The 26,857-nt window shown below is 46.1% G+C and overlaps 1 protein-coding gene across 17 annotated transcripts in view; it reads left to right on the top strand.

Annotated features, from left to right (window-relative positions):
* Nucleotides 1–26,857, top strand: part of SATB1 (SATB homeobox 1) — a 1,317,576-nt gene that overhangs the window by 1,145,032 nt on the left and 145,687 nt on the right. For 14 of the 17 annotated variants that reach the window (XM_078664013.1, XM_078664008.1, XM_078664010.1 and 11 more), the window contains one exon: nucleotides 7,297–7,509. The exons of the other annotated variants lie outside the window; for them this stretch is intronic. In XM_078664013.1, coding sequence (XP_078520139.1) covers nucleotides 7,297–7,509 — 213 coding nt within the window. The remainder of the gene's footprint in view (nucleotides 1–7,296; nucleotides 7,510–26,857) is intronic. 17 annotated transcript variants of the gene reach the window in all.

Consider the following 26,857-nt stretch of genomic DNA (forward strand, 5'->3'; position numbering starts at 1 on the left):
TTTCACTGACACTTACGGTGTTCTATATAGCGACTCGTCTCATGTGTCGGGAAAGTTTCACCTACCACCCCTCTGTTACCACCAGCCCTAATTCCTACAAGCCATGAGACTGCATATAGATAGCATTCTACTAATGCACGTTGTAAAGTGGACGATTCATTTAAAGAAGGGGAAGGCAACATACTTACCGCATGTGAAAACAACAGCAATACAAATTAATGCACTGTTGTGGCTGGTATTTCAATTGCAGTCACTCATACTTTGTTAGTAGTTAAACATTTGATATTGTTCAGTATATTGCTGACACTAATCTTCCCATCAGCCATTTTATAGTTTGTTGTTGAGTGTGTAACTTACATGGATGTCAGGTTTGAATGACAGCGGCACATACATACAGTTTTATCATTTGCTTTCTTTGAGCTTTCTGCGTGCTGGTGCCTGCATTGTCTCTAGATATAGTGAATGCCGTCCCTGAAGTCAACTCTTAGCCCTGCATTTGCAGCATGACATGCTGACCGAGGGTAGAGCAGTTACCCGGATGAAACTTGCATGTGAAGAAACATTTCCACTTTTAGGAAGCATCAGAAGGTATGACGGGATCCAGGGTAACAGCCCATACTTGGAGGTAGACCTTTGGCCTCTAAGAAGATTGTCTGGCATCTTACAGGACCAAGTTTTGGTTTTCAAGCAGTGGGTGTGTAATTCACCTGCGCAGCTCAACTTCTCCAGACATGTTTGAACAAGCAGATTGCAAACTTTGTCATGTATAGTAGGAGCTCAGTTTTTAATCAATTCATTTTGAAGCAATGCTTGTCTGTTCAACTCGCGTTGCTGCGGGTGCCTGAAGACTTTAAGAAGATGTTGTTTGTGAATGCAGTTGCATGTCATAAGCAAACAGAACAGCAGGGATGATCAGTCCATCCACTGATGCTTACAGTGATTCCATGTACAAATTGAACAACTGTGATCCAGAGGGGACAGGTGCAGGATTGGACTTGCATTCCTCTGTCCTCATACTCTCAAAGAGGTTTGAATGAAAAGAGATGAAACAACTTATTGAGGGCCTGATTTAGATCTCGGCGGACTGGTTATTCCATCACAAAGGTGGAGGACATCCCGCCTGCCCAAATATAAACCCCATTGGATATAATGGGATTTATATTTCGGCGGACAGGATATCCAACACCGTTGTGACGGAGTAACCCACACGCCAAGATCTAAATCAGCCGCTAAAGAAGTTTATGAGGATCCCATAGTCAGTAGAATTGAAGCCATGGTGCAATCCAGGTGGACTGACAGGCAGGTCAATGTGTCATGAATATGCAGTAAGTGTATCATACACCACCTCGAGTATTGCAGTTTCTTGGCCACAGCTTGCATGGAAGCATGGCTAGGTGTGGCTAGGCAACTTGTTGTCTGTGACTAGCCTAGTATGTTGGGCCACCAAGAAAACCTTCATAATTCTACTCGGATGTGGCAGATGGTTAATGGGAAATTACCCAGCAACACTATGTCTAGTGTGGGCTATTTCAGAAAGGCAGCAGCATTCCCAAAGTTAGGACAGTCATGGAACACCGCTTGACTGAGAGAATGATCCTGAGCTATTTCTGGGGTAAGAACCTCGCCTGTAGTAGGGCTTTGTAGAAGACCGCTGCTATCTAGCCTTGCAGTCACCCCCCCCCCCCCTACGACCATCCCCTAGGGTATGATCTTGACATGTACAAAGGTGCAATATATTGTTTTATTTACATTTTTTATAGTGCAGACCATATTGGTAAGACATTAAAACTCTTTATATTTGATACAGAGTGTGAAAACCCTTGTGTCATCCATTATTTTCTTATAGACATTTATATTTACATAGATGAAACTGGAAGGCTTGCATGAATTGTAGACATATTCAAGAATTCAAAAGGATTATATAAGCGGGGAACTTTATGTAGATCAAAATTTGATTTTCTTGATCAGATAGCTGGAATCAATATCAGTTTGTCTTTTTTAGAGGCCCCCTGCCTAACTTTGTAGACACTGGGGTGGCATAGAAGGCATCTGGTGCATAGTCTTGTAGCACGTAAAGTGTAAACCTGTCTTGCACTGGGGTGGCATAGAAGGCAGCTGGTGCATAGTCTTGTAGCACGTAAAGAATAAACCTGGCTTGCACTGGGGTGGCATAGAAGGCAGCTAGTGCATAGTCGTGTAGCATGTAAAGAGTAAACCTGTCTACACTGGGGTGGCATAGAAGGCAGCTGGTGCATAGTCTTGTAGCACGTAAAGTGTAAACCTGTCTTGCACTGGGGTGGCATAGAAGGCAGCTGGTGCATAGTCTTGTAGCACGTAAAGTGTAAACCTGTCTTGCACTGGGGTGGCATAGAAGGCAGCTGGTGCATAGTCTTGTAGCACGTAAAGTGTAAACCTGTCTTGCACTGGGGTGGCATAGAAGGCAGCTAGTGCATAGTCTTGTAGCATGTAAAGAGTAAACCTGTCTACACTGGGGTGCCCTAGAAGGCAGCTTCTGCATAGTCTTGTAGCACGTAAAGAATAAACCTGGCTTGCACTGGGGTGGCATAGAAGGCAGCTAGTGCATAGTCGTGTAGCATGTAAAGAGTAAACCTGTCTACACTGGGGTGCCCTAGAAGGCAGCTTCTGCATAGTCTTGTAGCACGTAAAGAATAAACCTGGCTTGCACTGGGGTGGCATAGAAGGCAGCTGCTGCGTAGTCTTGAAGCACGTAAATATAATCTTGCACTGGGGTGGCATAGAAGGCAGCTGCTGCATAGTCTTGTAGCCCTGATGCGAAGGCACCCTACAAAGCATCTGATTTTGAGCCCTGTAGCCCCGGAGGTATCAATCAGGCTTGTGATGGCACCATATAAGACAGGTGTTCCAGAGCTATGCTACCCTAATCTGCCTTTATGGTGCAGAGGTATGGGAAAGTGCCCAGCATTAATGCACAATCATGAGCTTCGTCGTATGTCCCCATGATGACTTTTTTTTTGCGCGCGAACTTGATCCGAATTGGGTATCAGAGCGCTTTACATAGCACCAGTTGCGTTACATAAGGACACATTCATTTGTGTTAGGCACGGGGAGATTAAGTGATTTGACCAGCATCGCAGGATGTTCAGCGTCATTGACGAGACTCGAACCGGTTCCCCAGATTCGAGGTCGACCTCTCTAGCCGTTATTCCAACTCTTCTCCTAAATGACTTTCCAGATGTCCCGAGATGTGCACAGAAGGTAATGCAGGTGGAACAGACAAGCCTAACTGTGTTCTGTACGTAAACTCCTGTTTGCCTTTGTGTTGTTTACCGCGGGCAAGCGTGCTTTTGCATTTGAAAATGAACCGAGTTTATTACAAAAGCCCTGTGAGACATCAGGGAGACTGTGAGGGTGTGAGAGGTAGTGTTAGTGGAGGTTTCTAGAGACGGGATGAAAGCGTGGGGTTAGGTGAACACGCTGCCAGTAGTTGGTACAAAAGGGGGTGGTGGTGGTGGTGATGGACGGAGCATCTGAACCAAGTAAACACTCACAACAGTCAACAGATCTGGGTTTAATCCATCACTGTTCTTTAGCCCACTCTGCCACCCCAGTTCAGACATGGCCATATGCAAATCAGTCTGACCCTGTGCCTCATGAGAACAGTTCAGCCCGAACGGCCAAGCCATGTCTTCCCTGGACCGGACTCAAGCTTCCTAGGACCGGTTTCTGGCATTCCAGCCGTCTTCAGCCCGGCTTGCTTGAATCCAGTGGCAAAGTGAGCAAGGGACGTAGTTGATACCGAAATGGAGTCACGTTGAACGAAAGGAGAATGAAGGATCCAAATAACTGCACATCGAAGCAGGACAATTTACAGGAAATATTAGTTCTGCATCTGTCCAGAGTCTGACTGAGCGATTCGGGGAAAAATCCTCAAAAAGCAGAGGATTCTGATGTCTGTGCCCCGCACCGGCCTCGCTCCCAAGTGACGCAGCGAGAGGGACCCCGCGACCTCGAACCATCGCTCGAGCCTGAGAGCCTGGAGTGTGTCGCTGCCCTGGTCTCTCCTGACGTCATGAAGCCGGGCAGCTTCATAGGGGGCCCATCAGAGCCCCCAAGGCGAAGCAGTGGTTTCACATCTGGTATCTGAATCTGTCAGCCCGGCGAAGGGGCGCGATTTGGAAGTAACACAAACAGAATGTGTTTATTGCAGGCATTGGGACGACGAGAAACCTTAACAAAGTCTCTGAGAGCTGCTTCACAACTTTTATCTTTGCATTCACTTTTGGACGGTGGTATTCTAGCAATCAGCCTCCCGTGCACAGCTGCAGAACAAAGGTGCCGCCACCTCGCCGTGAGAGCAGGCTGTGCCAAGTGTCTGCTGCTGCTCGAGTGCAGAGCTGATTATTTCCGAGTGCCGCTGATATATTAGCATGTCTAAACCATGTTTTTCTTTTAATTCTATGTGTGTGAGAGAAAGAGGGGGCGGGGAGAGAGAAAGACTGGCTGTTTTCTGCTTTAAGGCGCTCGATGTTACATTCATCTTAACAACAGAACTCTTTGTTGTCTGTTGAGAGAGACAGTGGCCCTGAGCTCATTTCTTTTTAATATAAAAGAGTACTAAACAGATGCCCTTATAGTGAAGAGCATTCTGAGGCTTCTTTTAATACCTCGGTGTAAACAACAGATGCAAGGGAGGTTTCTTTGAACTGGTGGTGAAAGCCATACAATGAATGCACGTAGGAGCAAGTGTGCCTCCCTGAAACACTAATGTACTCCCTTCTAGATTGTAGAAAGCCCCATAAACCCTGTGCTTCTGAGGATTCCATACCACAAACAAGTGCTTGGGTCTGTGTCCGGGCGCTAATACAGCATAGGATGATATCCCTAACTCTATCCTACATGAAGCGAGATGTTTGAGGGGTTGCCTCACCCGCAACTGCTCGTCATAGGCGGCCCCCCACGCTGAAGTAAGCCAATGCCACTTCAGTGGACTCGAACAGAAATATGGAGTTCTTGGATATATTTTGAAACAGGACGAGACGGGTCCAGATAGCATTAAAAATACCTAAGGGGATACCCAAAAGTATCCTTTCATACGGGGTACCCTTGATACCATTAACATAAAACAGTTTTTTGTTTTTTTAATAATGGCGGTGCCTAGCTGTAATGGGTCAGACTACCATTCACTATTTCCCAGCTTGTTTCGACTAAAAGTGATGGCCAATCCTGCTCCGTGGTCTTCTTCGGGGCAATGGACTCCCTGCGTTAGTGGATCAATTTGTGCAATCAAGGGGGGTCTAAGGCTCTCCTACCTGAGGCAGGTGCAGTGTAAGCATCCCAGTTTTTGAGAAGCTCTTGGCATCATGGTCAAGGTGAAGGAGGGCTTCCCCTGGAGTCATTCATTCATCAAGAGTGAAGCTTAGCCAGAATACCTATGACGTCCCTCCACCGCCTATAGTGCATGCCGCTTCTGTGGACTTGCGACAAGAGTATCACATTTATGAAGCAACTAAATCGAGGATCGAGGTGGAATTACCTCAACCACCCAAAAGTATAGCGCAGACTGCAATAAGTCATCTCAAGGACTGGGTGACACCCTAGGACATTTGTATTCGCACTTGTTCCTCGGATGAAATTTCTGATGACTTAACGTGACTGACGTCTGAGAGGTAGCTGCCTCCCTTGACTAGATGATGAGGGGGATATGAGTGGCAGGACTCCGACCTGATCACACAGTGAATGTCAGGGGTATGTAGGCCTTAAGAAACAAGGGAGCCTCCCTTTCTTCTTATGACAATGAATGTGAACGTTGATATTGTGTCTTACCTTTTGTGATGGTGAGTGCCGAGGTGGACTGGCGCAGATCATGGAGGTGCCTAGAGAACGGGAGGGTCGAGGCAGCTCTCAGATGGTCTACAAGGAGCGGGGGATTCACTCGATTGTGTCATGAAAGAGATGGAGGCAGTTGGCGTGCTTCATTGGATGATGTTTGGGACGGAGGGGAGGCAGCTTTGTGAGTTCATCAGTTAATGTTTAGAAAGAATTAACCATTTAGAAGATGGTTTATTGGAAGTAATGAGAGAAATACCCCCTATTTTATCAGATCATGTTTTGGAAAGAATTAAAGACAGCTCTTCTACTTCAGACGATATTTAGGAAGAATAAAACATTTGCCCTATTTTATTCAGATGATTTCTCAGAAAGAATGAGGGATAGCGCGCCTACTTCATCAGGTAGTGTTTAGAAACAGCAAAACATCTCTCATATTGTAACAGTTGGTTTGGGGGAAGAATTTGAGAGATAAATAGCTCCTCCTTCATCAGACGAGGTATAGAAATAACAAAAACGATTATTTTTGTATCTGTTATTTAGGGGAAAGAATGAGAGACAGTCACCTACGTCATTAGATGATGTTTGGGAAGAACGAGAGACCTTGTTCGTCCTGAAATGTTGAGGGAAAAGAGAGACTTCACTCCTACTTCATCAGATGTTGTTTGAGAACAATGAGACCGCCCCTTTACATTATTAAAAATAAATGTGAAAGATAGGACAGATGTACATTTCCAGATTGTGTGCGGGAATGATTTGAGTGATGTATCGTCGCTGCATGAGCTAAAAGATGATTATTTATTGGGAGATTTGTCCCGAAAATATTGTATTATTAAAAATGTTCCCAGCGGCAAAGAGCCGCGTTGTGCTTCCAGTCCTTAAATCAGGGGGTCCCCCCATAACGGCTCAGCCCACAAGCAGTTCTGTGAGTTGGCGGGATATTTATGGAGTCGTTCTACAGTTAACAATGTGCACGTCGCAGCTGGTGGTCAATTATTCATCATAGAATTAAGGTAAAATACGGAGTTAGGTTACACGACAGTATTAATCACCTAATCTGTTTCCCGGGGGAGGGGGGGCGCATTTGTGAAGCGTTCATGGCGTACAATTTACTTAATGTGACTTGTTTTCTGTAATGAATTGAAGCTTTGTTCCTTTCGCTGCTGAGTCTCAATCACAACACAACAGACTAGTGCTGCTCAGGGAGGCTGTAGTAACACACACACTCACATATTTGTCAGCAGGGTAGACAGCTACAGGGAAAGAGCACACCCGGTCCGTGTAGTGTGAAAGCAGAGGGCTGCTCACGGCAAGAGTAGAGTTGGGTGCCTGGCCTCAGCGATCTGTCTCCACTTAGAGGTGTATTCCTGCGCAGAATTACTGTTCATGTTCTGAGGGTAGTTTAAGAGAGATAGTCAGCGATGGCTCTGCAGGGCGCATTTGACAAAGGTGGTCCAGCCCAACTCTTCTGTGGTCCCTTTCACACAGGGCTTGCTCTCGGAAATCCTCCGAAAGGAAGAGGACCCCAAGGTAGCGTCACAGTCCCTACTGGTGAACCTCCGGGCAATGCAGAATTTCTTGCAGCTGCCTGAAGCCAAGCGAGACAACATTTACCAGGATGAAAGGGAGCGGAGCCTGAACGCAGCGTCGGCCATGAGCCCAGCGCCTCTGATAAGCACACCGCCCAGCCGCCCTCCGCAGGTAAGGCAGCTTCATTGCTTTCACTGTCAGGGCTGCTTCTTTCACCCACTGCTCGCTCTCATGACTTACCAAAGATGGGAGTGCCCTCCAAACCAACGCCCACTCCACTCCCCTGCCAGTCCCCAGTACCTTAGCAGCATCCACTCTACCCACATGTCCCATATGATGGGAGGCTAATGGTAAAGGACCGTTACATACACCATTTCTCACTTTCCTTAGTAATTCAGCCTAAGTGTGGGTGTCCCTAAAAAGTTCCCAACTCATACTCAAGGGGTCAAGCGGTCAGGAAGTCCATCCATTTCCTAAGTGCTTAGACTTGGAATGTTAGAAAATCGGGTTCCAACGCCAGCCTCTCCCGCTGCATGCCATCCCATAATGCCTCTTCTCCCCCGTGCCCACATAATGTTGTTAATGTTTGACATTCATCAAACTCCTAGTTTGTTTTTTGAAAAATTCATAGCGCTATGCAAGCCTAACTAGTTTGAAAGGGGATTTCCAGAGGAGCGCACACTAAATCTGTAGATACATTCCACAATATACATTTGTTAAATGCATAAGTAAAAGGAATACAATTGTTACTAATTTTGTACTTTCTAAATTATTAAGCATTGGCGAACAAAATAGGTTTGATTCTCGTACTCCATCACTAACAAAAACAATACAAAACGTCTTCTGCTGCGTAAAACAAAAGCATTGGTTTCTGCATACAATGCATTAATGAGACAACAAATTAAATGTGTGATACCAAAGTGTACTTCTAGTTGTAAAATAGTCACTCATGCATTCTAACGAATGCAGAAGAATACACCCAACCAGCCAACAGAAAGATGACACTAAAATACACCCATGGGCTGCTGCATGATGTGCCTGACAGTCTGAAAAGCCAATAGCCGCAGGAGGCTGAACCCAAGCACCGCACACTATGTATAGGATACAGTATGTATGCCATGACAAGTGTAATGGGCATTTCACGTCAGCTCTAAAAAGGACCAAATTGAGTTTTTGACACATCAGCTTTAATAAGAATCGAATAGATTTTTCTCTTCTGTTTATATAGAAAATATGGGCTTATACAAGGGGGAAATGTGTTTGCTTTAAACCTTCTTTAATATGCAGTAGAAACCAAAGAAGTTCAATCAGTTCTCTTTGCCCCATGAAAAATGAAAATCCCAATAAAGTTTTCATGTACCAGAATTGTGATTTATGTCAGGAGCCAAGATGGTGGTGTAGAAGGCCACAGATCTCTTTTGTTCTGTGGCCCCAGGCATTATAATTTACCCACGTTGCTGGGGCCAGAAACCCAACCCTCTTGGATCGCAAATCGGGAAGTCACCTCATCCCCTCAGACTGTGAAGCAGGTGATAAGACTCCGTCCCTGTCCAGAATCAAGAAGGAGCGCTCCAAGACGGTTGATGGGACCTGAAGTAAAGAGTGGCAGCGGAGCCTACCGGGAGCAGCATAAACTGCAGGGGGTGGAAGAGAGTCGGCATAGCCCCTGTACCTCTCCGATGGGGAAATTAATTACAGTGCCGAAGGAGGACTGCTGGAACCCGCTGACCCTGAGATTGGTTCCCTGAGCCTAGGGCTTTAGACTGACCCAGCAACAGGAGGAGAACAACTCTTTGGGGCGACTCTGGGTGCTGGCCCAGCTTAAACTACAGAGACAGCGGGGGAGGAGAGATTCCCCTCCCCACCATGGATTCAACTAGGGACTGGAGGGGGATATCCATTACACTTGGGGGGAGAGTAAGAGATTGTGGGGGGGTGCCATTACTGCCCCAAATGAACAAAATAAGCAGAAACCTGTGGCACTCCTTTGCCTCCCTACCCATAGAACAAAGCAGTTTCAGAGCCTGGACAATAGGCGACCTCTGGCAGATGTGGAGCTATAATGATCCGGGAACCGTGGGTTTACCTCCTATCCTTCCTCCAAAAGTAACCTTAAGTGAATCCTAGTGATGGGTACTAGCAACCTACTCAAACTTCACCTACTCACCGACAGGGGACAATCTTCAGGGGAAGACTTTGAGTTCCCTACCCTTCCTAGAACACAGCTGTCTGAGTGGCCCCCTGGGCAGAGTATTTCCCATCCTGCTGAGGTGATCTGCACTGTGGGAGCCCTCTGCCAAAATAGCACTGATGACCTCGATCACTGGGAAGAAGGAGGATAGCCTCAAGGACATATGGACGAAGAACCCCCAGGCAGACGATGAGAGGATCTAGAAAGCCAAACAAGTTCCCTCCTGAACCAACATGAACAAAATGGAAGATACAGCACTGGAAGATGCACCTGTCACCCATCGGTACTTGGAGTCCTTGTTCACGGGCCTCAGAAAAGACTGGGTAGGCCTACGTGCAGACAGGATCAGAGAACTATCAGACCTAAAAAAAAATAACTCAATGAATTAGGGGAACATGTCTTCTTGCCAGAAGAGAACAAAGGTTGTGCAGGAAGGGGAGCATGAATACATCAAGCAGAAAATGCTATTACAGGGATAAACGGAGAGCTCCAGGGTCAACTAGAAGACTTTGAAAATAGGACCCGCCTTAACAACATTGGAATTTGTGGGTTGCCTTCATCCAGAATTGATGATTGCCAAGAAAATGTCATCCTCTCGCTGAGGCCCCCAAACATATCAAACTTGACAGAACACACCAGTTAGGCCCACCACAGAGCCGCAACAAGCCCCTACCTGTTCTCGTCACAAGAGTTTACTGCTATCTTGTAAAATAAAAAAATGTTTCTGTGGCACAGAGGAGAGGGGACCTCAATGTAGATGGCACCAAAATCGAAGTTTTTACGCGATTTGTCCAAAGTAACTTTAGAAGGGACTAGAATTTGAACCACTAACAGCCCACCTGTAGAAAGAAATAATCAAGTACCGCTTGAGGTATCTTTTCCACCTCATGTTTATGTGGAAGGCAAAATGAGATCAGTTTTCTCCTGGGCGGAAGCTAAGGAACTACTGTGACTGAACCATCGCACTAAAGAGTAGACACAACTGGAGAGATGCCTGATCAGCCCTACAAGCAATCATCCAAGAGAACACTGTAGTTGTGTTAGCTGAGACCCTCCCCAGAAGACACTGAGAAGAAAAGGAGAGACCTAATCAGGAGCCTTATATCAGCCAGCAAATGACCCACTGGGGTGGAGGACCCATCAGAATATGAGGGCACAGTTCCGAATTAGACCTAATTACTTCCTACTCAAGGGGGGAGACATCTGTGGATTGAGGGCTGCAGGAGGAGTGGTAAAAGGAGCAACAGAGCCTGGGAGAACTTCACTTCACCTTGGTATCCCAGCCGCAATGGGTGAAATAGTTCCACTGTTGGTTATATGTTTTTTTTTGCAGTTTTATATTGCACAAACTCGACTCAGAGGTATCGGAATGCTTTACATGAGCACCAGTTACATTATACAAGGGCCCATTCATTTTTTGGTAGGCACAGGGAGATTAAGTGATTTGCCCAGAATCACAGGATACCGATCCGATGCCGAGACTCGAACTTGTTTCCACGCTCCAAAGGTCGGCAGCTCTGGCTGTTAGGCCGCATGCTCTCCCTGTTTTTTTGTTTGGCACTTTTTAAGGTTTGATTGGGACTCCCAAGTTACACCTAAGGGTGGACGAAATATTCTGTTCTACCGGTGGAATTTTGGTGACTCTGCATTACTCTTGTAACACTTAATCCCAATCACCGCGTGGTATAATTTATTCTCGCAATTGGCTCCGGAATGGTACACTGGCGAGCAAGAGAGAGATTTGCCATATCCTAGTGTGATTTCGAATCGCTAGGACATCCCGCGCGATTTTTCTAGTACAGGCAGTTGCAAACATTTACAGCTAGAAGGCTGCTGCTCGAGTAAAAAATCTACTCAAGCGGTAGCAAAATCAGTTCCATTAGCTGCGCCCTGTGGTGCTGTTTGCACTTATCTTTCACCCCAGACAGGGTCCCGTCGCTAAATCACAGCACCAGCAGCGACGCAACTATTTCCGCTCATTGGGGGCATTGCGCAGAATCTCGTTGAGTTTATATGTAACTCTGCGGAATTCTACAGAGTTAAATTCCACGCAGTCGGTCCACCCCTAGTTATGTCTTCCAATTAGAGTGACACAGTCAAGTAATTCCACTTTAAGAGGCAGTACCTCGTAGTGACCAGTACTTTCAAGTTGCTTGCATTTATCATTCAGGGGGTTACACGCTCTCATCCCATAAAAAAAAAAAAAACATGTTCAGAAGCATGACTCTCACCTTATTTTCCTTCAGGAAACGCATTTGCTGCGCAGAGAACTTTTTTGAATGAGGAATTAGAAATATCTCATTAAATACTAGCTTCAGCACATGCTAAGATGACTGGGGTGGCAATCCTAGGAAAGAACAAAGTGTGAAGGGGTGGAAGGTCACATGCTTAGAAACCCGGGGGTGGATCCTGAATGCACAGATTTGGGGACACAGTTGATCTTCTACGTAACTAAACGTGTGCTCCAAATGCTGGACAGGACCAATATCTGAAGGCCGCTTTCGAAAAGCTAATGGAGGGTCTTGGGGAGGAGGCGATAGTGGGAAGGGAAAGAGGAGTGGACTCATTTGAACCCAGTTCGGTAACCTGACCTGGATAGCGGTATTTCTGGAGGACAAACAACAGGAATCTTCTAGGGTCTTGAGACGCCTCTTGGCCCAGTGGAGACTTGAGGATGTCTGGCTTAGTTTATACCCAGATACCAGAATGCCTTGTGCCTAGGTCCTAGTAGAGGATTCCTTATGTGTCTCATCCTCTAAAGCGTAGAACACTAGATGCAGCTATCTCAGACATGTCAATATTAGACTATACCCATGTCTAAGTTACCTGGAGCAAGGGACCTCTTGCGGCTCCTGGAACCCACTGATGAATCTCCCCAGGCATATTTAGGGACCAGGTGATAAAACAGGAACTGGCCTACTTGTTCGAAATTTTTTTTAAATAAAGGAGATGCCCCATTACCAACTAGATGGGACGACAGTAAGAGGGGAGTCAGCGACAATGATGCCAATTAAAACAGCGGAGGAAAAATTGATGGAAGACCAATTGATCTAAGATTTAGCTTTCCTAGGAAAACTTGATAAGAAAAACTCTTTCATTAAAAGCAAGAGGCAACTGGTAAAGCTGAGGGGACAATTGAATGTCTTACAGACAAATCGGGCCTATAGGTCGCTACTGAAGTTTGTTTCAGATCTTTTATGAAAAAAACAATAAGGTAGGGATTCTATTAGTGTGCCAACTCCATGTTCAGACTGCTAGAAGATTCACAATAAAGATAAAGAGGACAATTAGGACCTTTGTCACCCAAACTTGGAGAAGGCTGCAGAGATTAAAGATTACTTCCAGCATTGCAACATGGTGTTGCTACATGCCCTTTGGAGGGAGGAACTAGAGCAGCTTATTGATGTTTTACAAGTTAATAAGTCTTTGGGAGAGGTGTGTCTTATTAAATCATCAGAGCTAGGCAGCTTCACAGTACTATTTTACAACGCTAATATCTAGTATTTGGTAGAACCCTTAACTGCTCTGCACAATTACTTCTATGGTCATTGTGTAGCTACTCTGTCTGGCAGTGCACTGGCATTTCCCTGGTCCACAAAATAGGTAAGGACCCAGAAAACTGACTGACTCCAGACCAGCCATTGATTGATGCGAACCAATTAGGCCTTATGAAGGATATACAGTACATTGATAACGTCCGAAAAATTGCTCACTTGGTTGAAAATATTTTGGTAATTTTTCTCAACTTTGATGCAAAAAGACATTTGGTAGGCTTAGCTGGCTGTATCTAGAAGCCCTGCTGACCAAGTTGAATTCTGGTCCTAAATTAACAGGTTGGAGTTTAGGTAGTTAGCAGCATTTCCAAGCAAAGGCCACACTTAATGACATCCCCTCACATCCCTGTAATCTTGACAAGGACTTGAAACAGGGTTATCCCTGTCCCCTTTCATATTTGACTTAGGGCCTCCGCAAACACTCTGGGACGAAATGAGAAAGTCTGAGGCATTACATTTTTGGGACAGCAAAATAAGTTCTGCATGTTTGTGGATGATGTCCTGGTGAGACCTACAGACCCAGAGGTTTCACTTCCAGCTGTGGTGTCCATCTTGACTTTCTTTAAAGCAGTCTTGAGCTCTTAGGTTGACCAGAGCTAAGCAGAAATCTTGAAGTTGACATCGCAGGGTGATGGGTGGCCTCGACCTGGAAATGGGAGTGAGTGATTTTCGATGGGTGTCCAGCTTACTCAGTTACCTAGGCCTAAACATCACTAAGACGGTGGAGTCTTGGTATGGGGTTAACCAACCTCACCTGAAAGGGCAAATTATGTCTGACGTCCACAGAATGATCTCTAGGCACATATCTTGCATAGGTAGAATGAAAGTGCTCAAAATCAATATCCTCCCAAGTTTGCTATGTCTGTTCCAATCCCTCCTGGTCCATCTCCCCAAGTGAGACTTTAGTCTCTTCAGTGAGACTTAACTCGCTTCATATAATCAGGTAAGAGGACCAGAGTCAGCGAAAAATATCTACATTCTCCCCATAGAGCAGGCCTTCTTCCATGCCCACACCTTATTGGGAGAGGTGTGGCCAGAGTGGCTGACTCCGATGCACGGGGTTCATGGTTCAATCCCCGCAGCTCAGCATCATGTGACTCTGGGAAATAGTTTACTTAATCTCCCCGATGGCCCTCAGCCCCTTGAAACCTTTAAGGGAATAATATGTTCGTGCCTAACAAATAGGAATTATTATTATTCTAGGGTTGTCCATTTGAGAGTTATTCTTAAATGGCCTGAAGTGGAAGCTGAAAAGAAGTTGCTGTTTATGGATAGGGCCTTTGAAATCTTCCATGGCTGGAAAATCACCACAGACCCCACCAAGCATATCTATCCACGACCATCATAGCAGTACAGGAGGGTATGTGAAAGGGTCTTTAGTGATGCAAAAATAACTATGTTCCTTTCCCCGAATACACCAGTAATGCAAATCCAGATTTCATCCACGCTATGCAAGGGAATGGATACAAACTCTGAAAGAAGGGAGTGTGAAGAATACTTTCAGATATGTTCCAATGGCGGAGAGATCCTATTATTTGCCCAATGTAGGAAAGTCTACAGCATCCCTGAAAAGAGTAGGCTACAGTACTTCCAAATGCATCCTTTGAACAAATAAATAAGTAGCCACTAGAGAGATTTGACTCCTGTGGAAAGATTTGTAAGAAATCAAATAGGCACCGGGGGAATGATTTTGGGACTATATAAAATACTGCAAAAAAAAAGACTTGTTAAAATGTCTAGAAATTCCAGGATTGATAGACCTGAGATCTAAAAAAAAATATTATCAGAGAGAACCGGAAGGGGCTGTGTACTACTATTTACAGGGCTTATAGAAGTCTCCCCATGAGCAGGCAAAATATAAGCTTCTTTATGAATGCTACTTAACCACTAAGCATGTGCACCAATTTTATCCTAATATCCTGGATGGTGCTGGTGATGCAGTCTAGAAAAGGGGACTTAAGTTGATATCTGGCAGAAGTGCTATGGAATAACACTCTCCTGGAAAATATTCGGAGCTATATTAAGGCAACTATGGGGAGGGATATGCCCACGCACTCCGGGGTGGTGGTTTGGGCTTCAAGGCGGATTGTTTAGAACTTGGTACATTTAGTGACCTAATGCTGCTGTGAAATTTATTGGGAGCTAGAACTCTAATACCTACCTATTGGAACTAGAAAGCAGCTCTCTGTTACGTCTGTGGAGACCTCCATACTCATAGGTGTACTTTTAAGGAGTAAATGTGGCACAATGGTTTGTGACTTTAAGCTCTTCAATCTGGAATGTAAGGAAAATAATTAGTCATCATATGGTCATGGCCTTACTAGGAACAGATTTCCCAGGTTCTGAGGGATACTGGGTCACCCCATTACTCTTTATGGTTACTAGGAACAGAAACCAGCCCTGGCAACCAGTTCGAATGGCCTTGGGGAGGGGTGAGGAGTGGGCGGTGCGTGTAGGAAGCACCACTCCCGCTTTTGGTACAGGGGGCTGATATTGCAGCACTGCAACAAAACCGAGCCCCTGTAACAAAACCGCCTCTCCCCCCCGCTGCCCCCCCCCTGGGTCCAAAAACGGCCACCACCCTTCTAGTCCACAGGATAAACACCCTGTACCCATGACTTCCAGTCTGGCCGTGCACATTGTCCCTGCTGATACAGTTCTACGCAAGACTGGATCTCCGACATTTTGCACTTGCTCCATCTAAGCTCAGGGCTTTGCAATTTGTCATTTAATATGAGGATACGTATACCACAGTTGACCCAATATGTATACTCTTTGGGAAGTGAGGTGTTGGAAAAGAGCTACTAAGGAGCAGACTACATATATAAGTCTGTGTGTGTGTGTATATATATTTAGTTTTAGCAGGGGATTCAGGTTCATGCCTTGGCGTCGTCTCAACATCCTGTGATTATGGGAAAATCACTTAATCTCCCCATGCCCATTGACAGTGCCTGGATACCCTCTCAGGTAATAAGCTGTGCTATATAAATCTACTAATTTGTGTTATTCATCCACTCAGAGACATGAGTTTATTGCGTACATCACCGTAATGCACTTGCTTCAGCCACACATTTTGTGCTTGCTGCTAAGAATTGCTTTAAATTCTATGGATGAACTAAGACAAGTTATACATGAACAGAGAGGGAACATACTCTACTAATAGGCTGCCCTGGCATTAATGGAAGTACAATAACTTTGAAGATCTTTCAGAGATGGGAAAAGAGATAAGGGCCTATTTGCAAAGCGTTATGCTCATAGAGTTATGGTGATGGAATAACCATAAGGTGTCTAGATGGAGGTTCTTGGAGATAGAGCAGTAGTACAGCCTTATCTAAATATAATTTCTAGGGTCCCAAGATCTTTGTTGGTCCTAAGAGGAGATAATGTGAGAATCATGTGTGAACATGTTGTAGTGATGGAATGTCATGTGTCCCAGTTAGGCCTGGAGGGAAACCCTGTCATTTTACACAGGAAACATCCTTTACGACGAAACTTTTACAATGCGGTACCATTACCATGCAGGTTTTACAATGCAAGTCGTTACAACGACTTGCGCTGGGAGGCGCTCTAGGATAGGGAATAGTTTAATTTACTATCCAACACCTTCCCTACTATCCACGGGGACTGGAGTTGGAATAGTAAATTAAACTATTCCACTATCCAGCGCCCCCCAACGCAAGTCGTTGTAACGGCTTTTGTTGTAAAATCTGCGTAGTAACGGTACGCGTTGTAAAAGCACGCGTTGTACCGTCATACATCCATTTTACACATACATGGTTCTTTCCTAAAGTTGCCTTCTCTTTTACATGATGAATTCTGACACACATATGCATCAGTGACAGTCTAGATTAGTTTCTTGGAAACTATACTTGCTTCCAGAATCAACTTCGCAAAAACACTATCATGCTACCTTGACACCATGATCAAGGTTTATACATACGTTGTTCAAACGTGCTTGTTGTTTTCGTACATGTGGTGAGATAGCTATCCATAACACTCAAACAGTGGCAGCCTGATTAAGATCTCGGCCCAAGGCAAGGATGCCTATTGTTGTAAACAAACATCCGTTTCCAGGTGTTGGAGCGCTTTGCTGTCATTTGCGAGGTCTCTACATGCTGATGCTTTGGCCCAAAAGCCTCCTGATATCTGTACATGGGTTGTCCAGCTCATGACCACGACAAAGTCCTACATTCTTTCCCTTCAGGTAACAGGGCTGGATCTTCCAGTACGAGGATTCTTGGCAGAACACACACCCTAGACACTTAGGTTAGGGGACACATAGTAGGAGTACGAAATATTTCTATATTGTTTTATATACTTGCATATATACATTGTTTCAACATGATGGCGGAACTTTGATTCTGGTCACTGTCCTAATACTTTTAATAACCTTCATTTGCTTCTGTCTATTGATCATCGCAGCACATATATTTTATACAAGAATCACGTTCAATAAATATTGGCAAAGTCCCACTGTTTATTCCTTGTACATTTCTCTGAGAGAAAGAGAGCACGAGTGACATAGCAAAATGGTTCTAGATCTGTTGCCACTATTCCTGGCGGACCAGGGTTGTCATGTTGAACCTTTTTCTACCCACCTAGGGTTAGGGGAGCTTATGGTGGCACTGTGAGCTAGCTGGCCTATAGGACTACATATCCCAAGGGGGTGCACGGAATCAGTCTGGCACCATCCTAAAGGTTTTGCTGTCCACAAATGTGCAGTTACTCCAGTATTGGAACTTTCATAGATTCCCATTGCTTGTATCATTCCCCGTCGTCGGACTGGGAGCCTCGGTAATAATAAATATATATATATATAAATATATACTTAGGTAAATACACCCTAATAGGTGTAAAAAGTAAAAAATTAGGCCTAGGCCTCATTATATTTTGTAGCCTATAGGTGTCCTTATGTAAAAGGACCCAAACTCACATTAGCACCCAATCAGATTAGCCTCACCCTGTGGAACCTTCCTGAGAAAGCTCAGAGCCTCAGATTTTCTACCGCATCGTTGATGACAGGGAGTCTCTTTAGAGCTCTGCTCTAACTTCTACGTTGAGGTACTATTTAAGCTGTTTTTTGACAGGATTCCTTTAAATTCTTACTATGGCTGATAAGGAAAAGAAGAGCCTTTTCAGGCCTTGTGCCACTTGTGGCAAAAAACGACTTTATACTGAGGATAAACATAAGGATTGTATATACTGTTTATACCCTGACCACAAGCCAGAGGGTTGTAAGATATGCAGGATGATGTCTGTTAAGACTCTTCGAGATCGTGAAGGTCGGTTACTTCTTTGGCTGAGAAAGTTGGAAAAGAAGGAAGAAGTGGTTTCTAGTGATGATGAAGATGCCAGATCATCATCTTCCAAGACATCTTTGAAGAGGGGTGTACCATCTGAGGAAGTTTCATCTGAACCCCCCTCAAAGGCTTTGCGTGGGACCTCTGATAGGTCTGGCAAGCCCGGGCCTAGCGAATCTCCTCACGTGAGTGTAAAGGAGAGGGAAAGGCTAGCACCTCAGGTGCTGAAGGCAAAACTGGATGAGGGCTCGGCTGGGCCTTCACATCAGGAGAAAGTTTCTAAGTCCTTCAAGAAACCAACTGTAGAGGCTTCAACAGTGGTCAAAAAAGGCGCCAAAGCCTCTGTGGTGACTTTGTCTCCTCATACATCGACGAGCCATCCATCGACGACGAGGATGACGACGACGACAGCGTCGACGAGGACTTCGACGACGATGCCGTCGACGAAGACTGGGTCGACTACAGCGTCGACGACGATGACTACGTCGACGGTTACCACCTCGTCGACGAAGACAATTCCGTCGACGATGACTATCCCGTCGACGGTGGCAATCTCGTCGACGACGACGATCTCGTCGACGAGGGTGAGCCCGTCGACGATGGCAGTTCCGTCGACGATGACGAACCCGTCGACGATGACGAGCCCGTCGACGATGGCGATCCCGTCGACGGTGAAGTTTGTCTCGTCGACGGTCCCGTCGACGACGGTTCAGACTATGGAGATGCCGTCGACGGCAGGTGATAGAGGCACCAGGAAGAGGAGAATAACGCCGGATATGACTTCACCTAGAAAGGTGTCATCATTACCCCCAGCCCTGTTGTTGGATGAGGATGAGTACTCGGAGAATGAGATGTATGGGGATGCATATAGCCCATCTCAGTTGCATCTGAAATACCACGATTCTGACCAGGATGATGAGTACTATTATGGGCAGGAGCAGCGACATCAACAACAGGTCGCATACCAGGAAACTCAGGCACAACAGGGCACGGTTACAATGCCTATGAGTCTTTTGACGGACTTGAGAGCAATGCTGGAGGAGTATAGAAGCAGGCAAGGGTCGCGACCAGTGGAAGGTCAGGCGCATGTTCAGCCTCAGGTGATGGCAGTTCAGTCTGTGGCCCCTTCACAGGGGGAAGAGGAGAGGGAATATCCTCGGCAGACACAGGTCCAGGATGATACCTCGGATGAGGATGAACAGAACCAGGATCAGAATCCTGATAACGAATGGAACCAGTATATAGCACAGGATCCGGCTTCTCCGGTGCCGGACCCGGTAGATTCACCTCCGGCGGATGTGGGAGGTTTCTTCAGCTTGATGGAAAGAGCCACGGCACGCTTTAAGCTAGCCATGCCGGCAACATCTACGGATTGTTTTTTGTATGATTTTAAAGAGGCATACCGTAAGACAGTGCGTTCGATTCCCATTGTAGAGCACATTTGGGATGAAGGAAAGAAGGTGATGCAGTCTCCAGCGACAGTCATTCCAACACTTCCACGCTTGGAGAAAAAGTATAAAGCTCCGGATGACAGTCCCGCCTGCTTGATTGGACAACCTAGACCAGACTCAGTCATATCGCAGGCGGCGCAGAAGAAATCACGGAATCCTTCGGCCACCCTCACAACTCCACCGGACAAGGAGGGTAGAAGGTTAGACAACGCTGGAAAGCGATTTTCTTCTATGGCTAGTTTGTTGGTCAGGGCGGCCAATGCCTTGGCGATTCTAGCAAGATATGACCGCCAGATGTGGAGTGATGTTGCGCACTATGTGGAATTACTGGCGGATGACCCTAGAGCTGAAGCTCGGAAACTTCTGGAAGAAGGACAACGGTCTTCTTCTGAGATGATTGATTGTGCGATGGACATCGCCACCGTTTCTTTCCGTGCTCTGGGCAGCGCGGCTGTTCTTCGACGGCAGGGGTGGCTACGAGCGACCTATTTTCGACCAGAGGTCCAAAATAAGATTCTGGACTTGCCCTTTGATGGGGACATGTTATTTGGGAAACATGTCGATGACACCCTACAGGGAATAAAGAAGGACACAGAGACAGCAAGGGCTCTGGGGAACCTACAATATAGAAAGACACCATTCCGTGGAGCGAGAGGAAGAGGCTTCACTTCTCCAAGAGGTGGTTATCAACAACAGCGATACTCGCAGCAGTCGCAGTCGTACAGACCACAGTACGGCAATCAATATTATCAGAGACAGTCACAGTCTCAATCGTTCTCTCGTCAGAACGCTCGTGGACGTCAGGGGCGTCAGGGCAAAGACGCTGGCAAGCGTCAATAGCGGCCTCCTGACTCTGCCAACTGTTCCTCCGCCTCTGGTATCTCCAGTGGGCGGCAGGATATCTCAACATCTGAGCAGCTGGGAAGAAATAACATCGGATCAGTGGGTATTGAACATCATCCGACATGGGCATACTCTAGAATTCCAGGAGTTTCCACCTACAAGAGCTCCCCACGCCACTACTTCAAAACATCTAAACCTTCTGCAATTGGAAGTTCAACAAATGCTTCGGAAGGGGGCGATCCAACGTGTTCCCCTATCACAAAGAGGAGAAGGTTTCTATTCAAGATTTTTTCTGATCCGAAAAACGAAACTAAAGTGGCGTCCGATCCTGGACTTAAGGGAGCTCAATACCTATCTCGTGAAGCTGTCGTTTCGGATGATTTCACTCCAGGACATATTGCGCCTCTTGAATCCAGGCGATTTCATGGCTACACTAGACCTGGAAGATGCCTATTTTCATATCCCGATCCATCCGGCTCACAGACGTTATCTTCGCTTCACAGTGGGCAAGAGTCACTTCCAGTTCATGGTGCTCCCATTTGGATTAAAATCCGCTCCTCGGATATTCACAAAGGTGCTGGCCCCGGTAGCAGCTTTTCTGAGAAGACAGTCGCTGGAAGTATTCCCGTACTTAGACGACTGGCTGCTGAAGGCACCAAGCTTCCAAGAGGCAACAGAAGCAGTGGACACATGCTTGAGCCTCTTCATTCATCTGGGTTTGCAACTCAACAGAGAGAAATCGGTTCTTCAACCGTCAGGTATGGTGAAGTTCTTGGGAGCGATCCTCGATACTCAGTTGTGCAAAGCCTTCCCATCGGAAGAGAGACAGTTGAAACTCATGTCTTCAGCCGCTCGGCTGCAGAGGAAAACTTGGATGACAGTCAGGATGTACAAATCTCTTCTAGGGTCGATTTCATCCTGTATTCAATTGATTCCGCACTGCAGGCTGCGAATGCGCCCCTTGCAGGAGGAACTGGACCTTCAGTGGAGACAAGTGGAAGGGTCGTTCGACGACAAGGTAACGGTCACCCAGCAGATGAAACGGACGGTTTCATGGTGGATGAAGAAATCTCACCTCGCAGTGGGTCTCAGTTTCAGAGCGGCACCGGCTCCTCGCGTCATTACCACAGACGCCTCCCTTCAGGGTTGGGGAGCGGTCATGCAAGATCTCCAGGTCAGTGGCCATTGGACACCATTAGAACGTCGCTTGCATATCAACGTTCTGGAGCTAAGGGCTATTCGATTGGCAATGTTGGCGTTCCTTCCAAGGATTTCAAATTCGGCCATCCTGGTGCGTACGGACAACACCACCGCAATGCATTACGTCAACAAGCAGGGCGGCACAAGATCACAACTGCTTTCTCAGGAAGCCCAGTTGCTGTGGGAGTGGGTGATCTCACAGAACATCACGCTCGTGGTGGAACACCTTCCAGGAGTATGCAACACGAAGGCAGATACGCTAAGCCGCTTGAGGGCAGTCTCACACGAGTGGGAACTGGACAACACAGTGGTCAAGGACATCTTCTCCCGTTGGGGAACCCCAGCGATCGACCTGTTTGCAACACCGAGGAACAAGAAATGCCGGTGTTATGCGAGCAGGGAACACCATCGAGGGTCACTGGGGAATGCCCTTTTGATGTCTTGGTCCGGCGCATTTGTTTACGCCTTTCCGCCATTTCCCCTGATTCCTCGTGTCCTCAAGAAGCTCAAGCTGGACAAGTGCAGGATGATACTAATAGCGCCTGCCTGGGCTCGCCAGTTCTGGTTCACGGAGTTGCTTCTTCTATCGGAAAAGCGGCCCATTCATCTGCACCCCAACCAGACCCTTCTATCAATGTACAACGGCCAGGTTCTCCACCCGAACCCGAGCTCGCTTCAGTTGACAGCTTGGCTCCTGAACACAGAGAGTTTAAGGATTTAGACATTTCAGAAGAATGCAGGAACATTTTGTCACAGGCACGAGCTCCTAGCACTAATAAGACATATAGAGCGAAATGGAAAAGGTTCTATTTATGGTGCCAGAGGGATGGAGTGCATCCATTCTCATCAGCTCCGCATCAGCTCTTGCCATACATTCTATCTTTGGCACGGGCAGGTCTGGCTCATGCTTCCATCAAGGTCCACTTGGCAGCTATTTCCAGGTACAGAAGGACAAGATCGGGCCCTTCTTTACTATCAGCAAGGGTAATTAAGCAATTCCTGAAAGGGCTGTTTAGAGTTTTTCCGCCAGTCAGGCCCCCACCTCCGGTTTGGCACTTGAATGTGGTCCTGGCTCAACTGATGAGATCGCCATTTGAGCCTATTCATAGGGTTGAACTGAAGTTCCTATCATGGAAAGTGGCGCTTCTTCTGGCACTCACATCTGCAAGGAGAGTAGGGGAACTACAGGCTTTAACTATCAAAGAACCTTTCTTGCAGTTCAAGAATGATACATTGATCCTACGAATGAACCCCAAATTCATTCCGAAGGTACCGACAGACTTTCATCTGAATGAACCGGTGGTTCTGAATTCTTTTTTTCCTCGGCCTTCCACTCAGGCTGAGAGGACACTTCATTCTCTGGACGTTCAGAGATGTCTGAAATTTTATCTGCAACGCACAGCTGGATTTCGGAAGACGCCCCAGCTGTTTGTGGCCTTCGGGGCCCCAAGAAAAGGATTTCCTTTGTCAAAGCAGGGAATTTCCAGATGGATATCAAGTGCGATCCGTTTCTGCCACCAGGCGGCAGGCAAACCGTTGGAAGGACAGGTGAAGGCGCACTCCACAAGATCGATCTCATCGTCAACAGCGCTGTTTGCTGGAGTATCGATAAAGGATATTTGCAGAGCGGCCACCTGGAGCAGTACTCACTCATTCACGAGGCACTACTGCCTGGAGGCGGCTGCAAAGGGGGATTCGGCTGTTGGACAAGCAGTCCTGAGAAATCTCTTCCAGTAAGAGGTGAGCTTTCCTCTCTTCCCTCCTCCTGTTTTTTCAAACATTTCGTTTATTATGATATGGTTACTGATTTATATGTTGTTATGATGTATAATATCATTGGTTTATAATGGTTCTATAACTATGCACGAAATGTTTCAGGTATGCTAACTGCTATCTACTCTGATACAAGCAATGGGAATCTATGAAAGTTCCAATACTGGAGTAAGAAACAAGTTACTTACCTGTAACTTTAGTTCTCCAGTATTGGTAACTTTCATAGATTCCCATGCGCCCACCCGCCTCCCCTGGGAAAGCTCACTTCTGGGCTAGGTGTTTATGTGGCAAAGCAACGGCTACGAAAATCTGAGGCTCTGAGCTTTCTCAGGAAGGTTCCACAGGGTGAGGCTAATCTGATTGGGTGCTAATGTGAGTTTGGGTCCTTTTACATAAGGACACCTATAGGCTACAAAATATAATGAGGCCTAGGCCTAATTTTTTACTTTTTACACCTATTAGGGTGTATTTACCTAAGTATATATTTATATATATATATATTTATTATTACCGAGGCTCCCAGTCCGACGACGGGGAATGATACAAGCAATGGGAATCTATGAAAGTTACCAATACTGGAGAACTAAAGTTACAGGTAAGTAACTTGTTTCTTCCTACCGTAGGATGGAAACCACACAACAGGAAGATATGTCTGACGGCTTTTAACTTATAAGTCTAATGAAAATTAAGAGTACTTTATCCAGGCTTTTTGTTTTTCTCTTTTGTTTTTAGAACAAGAGACAGGATTCCTGTTGCAGAGAAGCCTTGTTTAGTATGTTCTGTCATGAAGAAATCATGCAATATTTTGTTGTAGCTGTTATGTGTGCATTATCATTACTTTGAAACGACAGACTCTACTTTCAGTACCTAAATATGGGAAATGTTTGTGTTCCAAAAAAAACAGACGTAATTTATAAAACTTGCATCTATTGTGTTAGGATCACACTAGCTGGAAACATGACCGTACATCTTTTCGTCTCTTTTCCTTCAGTAATTTATTGAGTTTCGCTTCTTGTCGCAAATGTAGTCTTCTTGTGCTGTTCCTGGTAAACAGAAATCCTCAATTTGTCTACAAAGCTGCCCAACAGAGTCAGTAACAGGTCTTGACAGTGCCCACCGCCTCTGTCGTGGAAGGACTGTTTCAGACCGGTGTGAGGAGACCACAGGGCACATTAAAAACACTGCCCTTTGTCCACATGGAGACACCAACTGATGGCCGAGAAGCGTGCCCCCCTCTCGTATATACTTCTATGTTCTCCCAGACCTTTCTCTCACCCTTCTCCACATGAGTGAGTCCAGCAAACCCTGGGAAGTTAAGGTGGTCCTCGTAGACATGTCTGTTTTTTTATTTCTCTTAATACCAAGCGTCTTTCAAGGAGAAGTCACCCGACTTTTGATAAGTCTTCCTTTGTCTTCGGCTTACGTTTGCATTGTGTGTTTTAATGTCAGTTTGAGGCAGGGCCGGCGCTAGGTATGAGATTGTATTGGTCACCTGGTGTAACCGCACCATGATATGTTCCACCGGGACATCTATGTGTGAGCAGATGCCCAGGCCTCGCACCAGTACGCCACATCCAGGCCATGGCCCACCAGCCCTCTTCTGCCCCAGCTCATCTAATTTAGAGCATGGTGTCTCGTTGCAGTTGTGCATCGGGAGGGGTCGCCCTCCCCTGGGCCACGCTGCTGCGACGTAGTCGCAAGGAGGCATGTTCTTCAGGTTTATCCTGCAGGCAGGGCTCCTGCCATGCTGCCTGTACAGAGCCACAGGGGACACTCATCGCCCCGCACTTTGAACACTTTCTGGTGCTCAGCAGCTCTCGCACCTGCAGCCCTTCATGGGCTGTAACAGAGGTGATTGTAGTGGCTGTAGCAGCTCCCAAACAGGGCCAGCTCTCTGGCGGTGCGATCGGTGCCACCGCACCGGGCCTGACTTGGGGTGGGGGCGCCATGTCAATTGTTTTAAAAGCAGCAGATGCCACTTTGCTGTAACACGTTCCTTGTCCCAGCAATTTTCAAGCATCATTAAAAATGTCCCGATAACTCTGGTGATTAATCTTCTTCCTGGAGAGAGGCCAGAGCTTTGTCTGGTAGAGGAAGTTTGGACTCCTCATAGTGCAGAGGGTTAATATGCCTGCTGCAAATAACGTGTCCCATTTAGTTCACAGAGTGCCTACACTATAAATCGGTCAATGGGTTATCGCTTTTGTCAGAGATCTCATTTTGTTACTTGCAGTTTAAAAGTTAAAATCCTAATATAGAGTAGTGAGTGATTAACTGTCGTCAAAGAGCTGCATGCAAACTGCAAGGAATATATTACAGCTACGTGTTTTTTAGCCCAGTCTTTCCTTATCCTAATATGACATAAAGGGTTCATTGAGTACAAATCAATTCTTATTATTTAAAGAATACCCCTAACAACGGTGTTACATTTTACATTCTGAATTTTTGCTTTTTCAGACCAAGGGCTCTTAAACGTTACTCAAAGCCAATTTGGATGACATATGACTCCTACACCTTGTAGGCCTCTGCCTTATATGACATTTCCTATACACTGATTTACACGTGTATGATTGTCTGTGCAATGTGTCTAATGTAAACTGGTATAAAAGAATATAAGATACAGGGGTTATGGAGGCTTGGGGGGCATTGTCAACGCGAGGTAGTGAGCTAATCCGTAGCAAGGTGGTCATTGGAGGGGGGTGCCAACAAACATTGTCACACAGGGCGCCACCAGTTCTAAAGCCGGCCCTGATCGGCGACTCTTATTACGGGTAACTGTGCATGGCCAATGAGCCCTAAATCAGCAGCCCTTTTCAGTTCTTCAGAAGATGACCTACATGCACCCGAGACCCGTTTTTCTATCTACATTAGTCAGATAGGAAGTTGCCAGAATGTTAACTACTCTTGATCCTCGGCCTGCTGCTTTCCAAGTCCCACAAGACAATACCTGTCCAGTGTCAATGCCGGGCTGCAGGGCCCTGTCTCATCCTGTCTGTGACTCAGCTGCAGTGTACACGAGGCTCTTAACTGTTCTCTCATTGTGTGTGAACGGCTACAATACCAGATTACAAAGAATTATTTGAATAGTTATTTGGAAAAATGTGAAAGGTTTAGAGAATGGGGTGGGTGCGGGTACACTGCCTCGTGCGCGTTGCTTAAAAGACACTTTTTTCTATACACGAGGATAGTGCTTTGAAATGGCCACCA

This window comes from Lissotriton helveticus, chromosome 10 (genome assembly GCF_964261635.1).
Source record: "Lissotriton helveticus chromosome 10, aLisHel1.1, whole genome shotgun sequence".
NCBI lineage: Eukaryota > Metazoa > Chordata > Amphibia > Caudata > Salamandridae > Lissotriton > Lissotriton helveticus.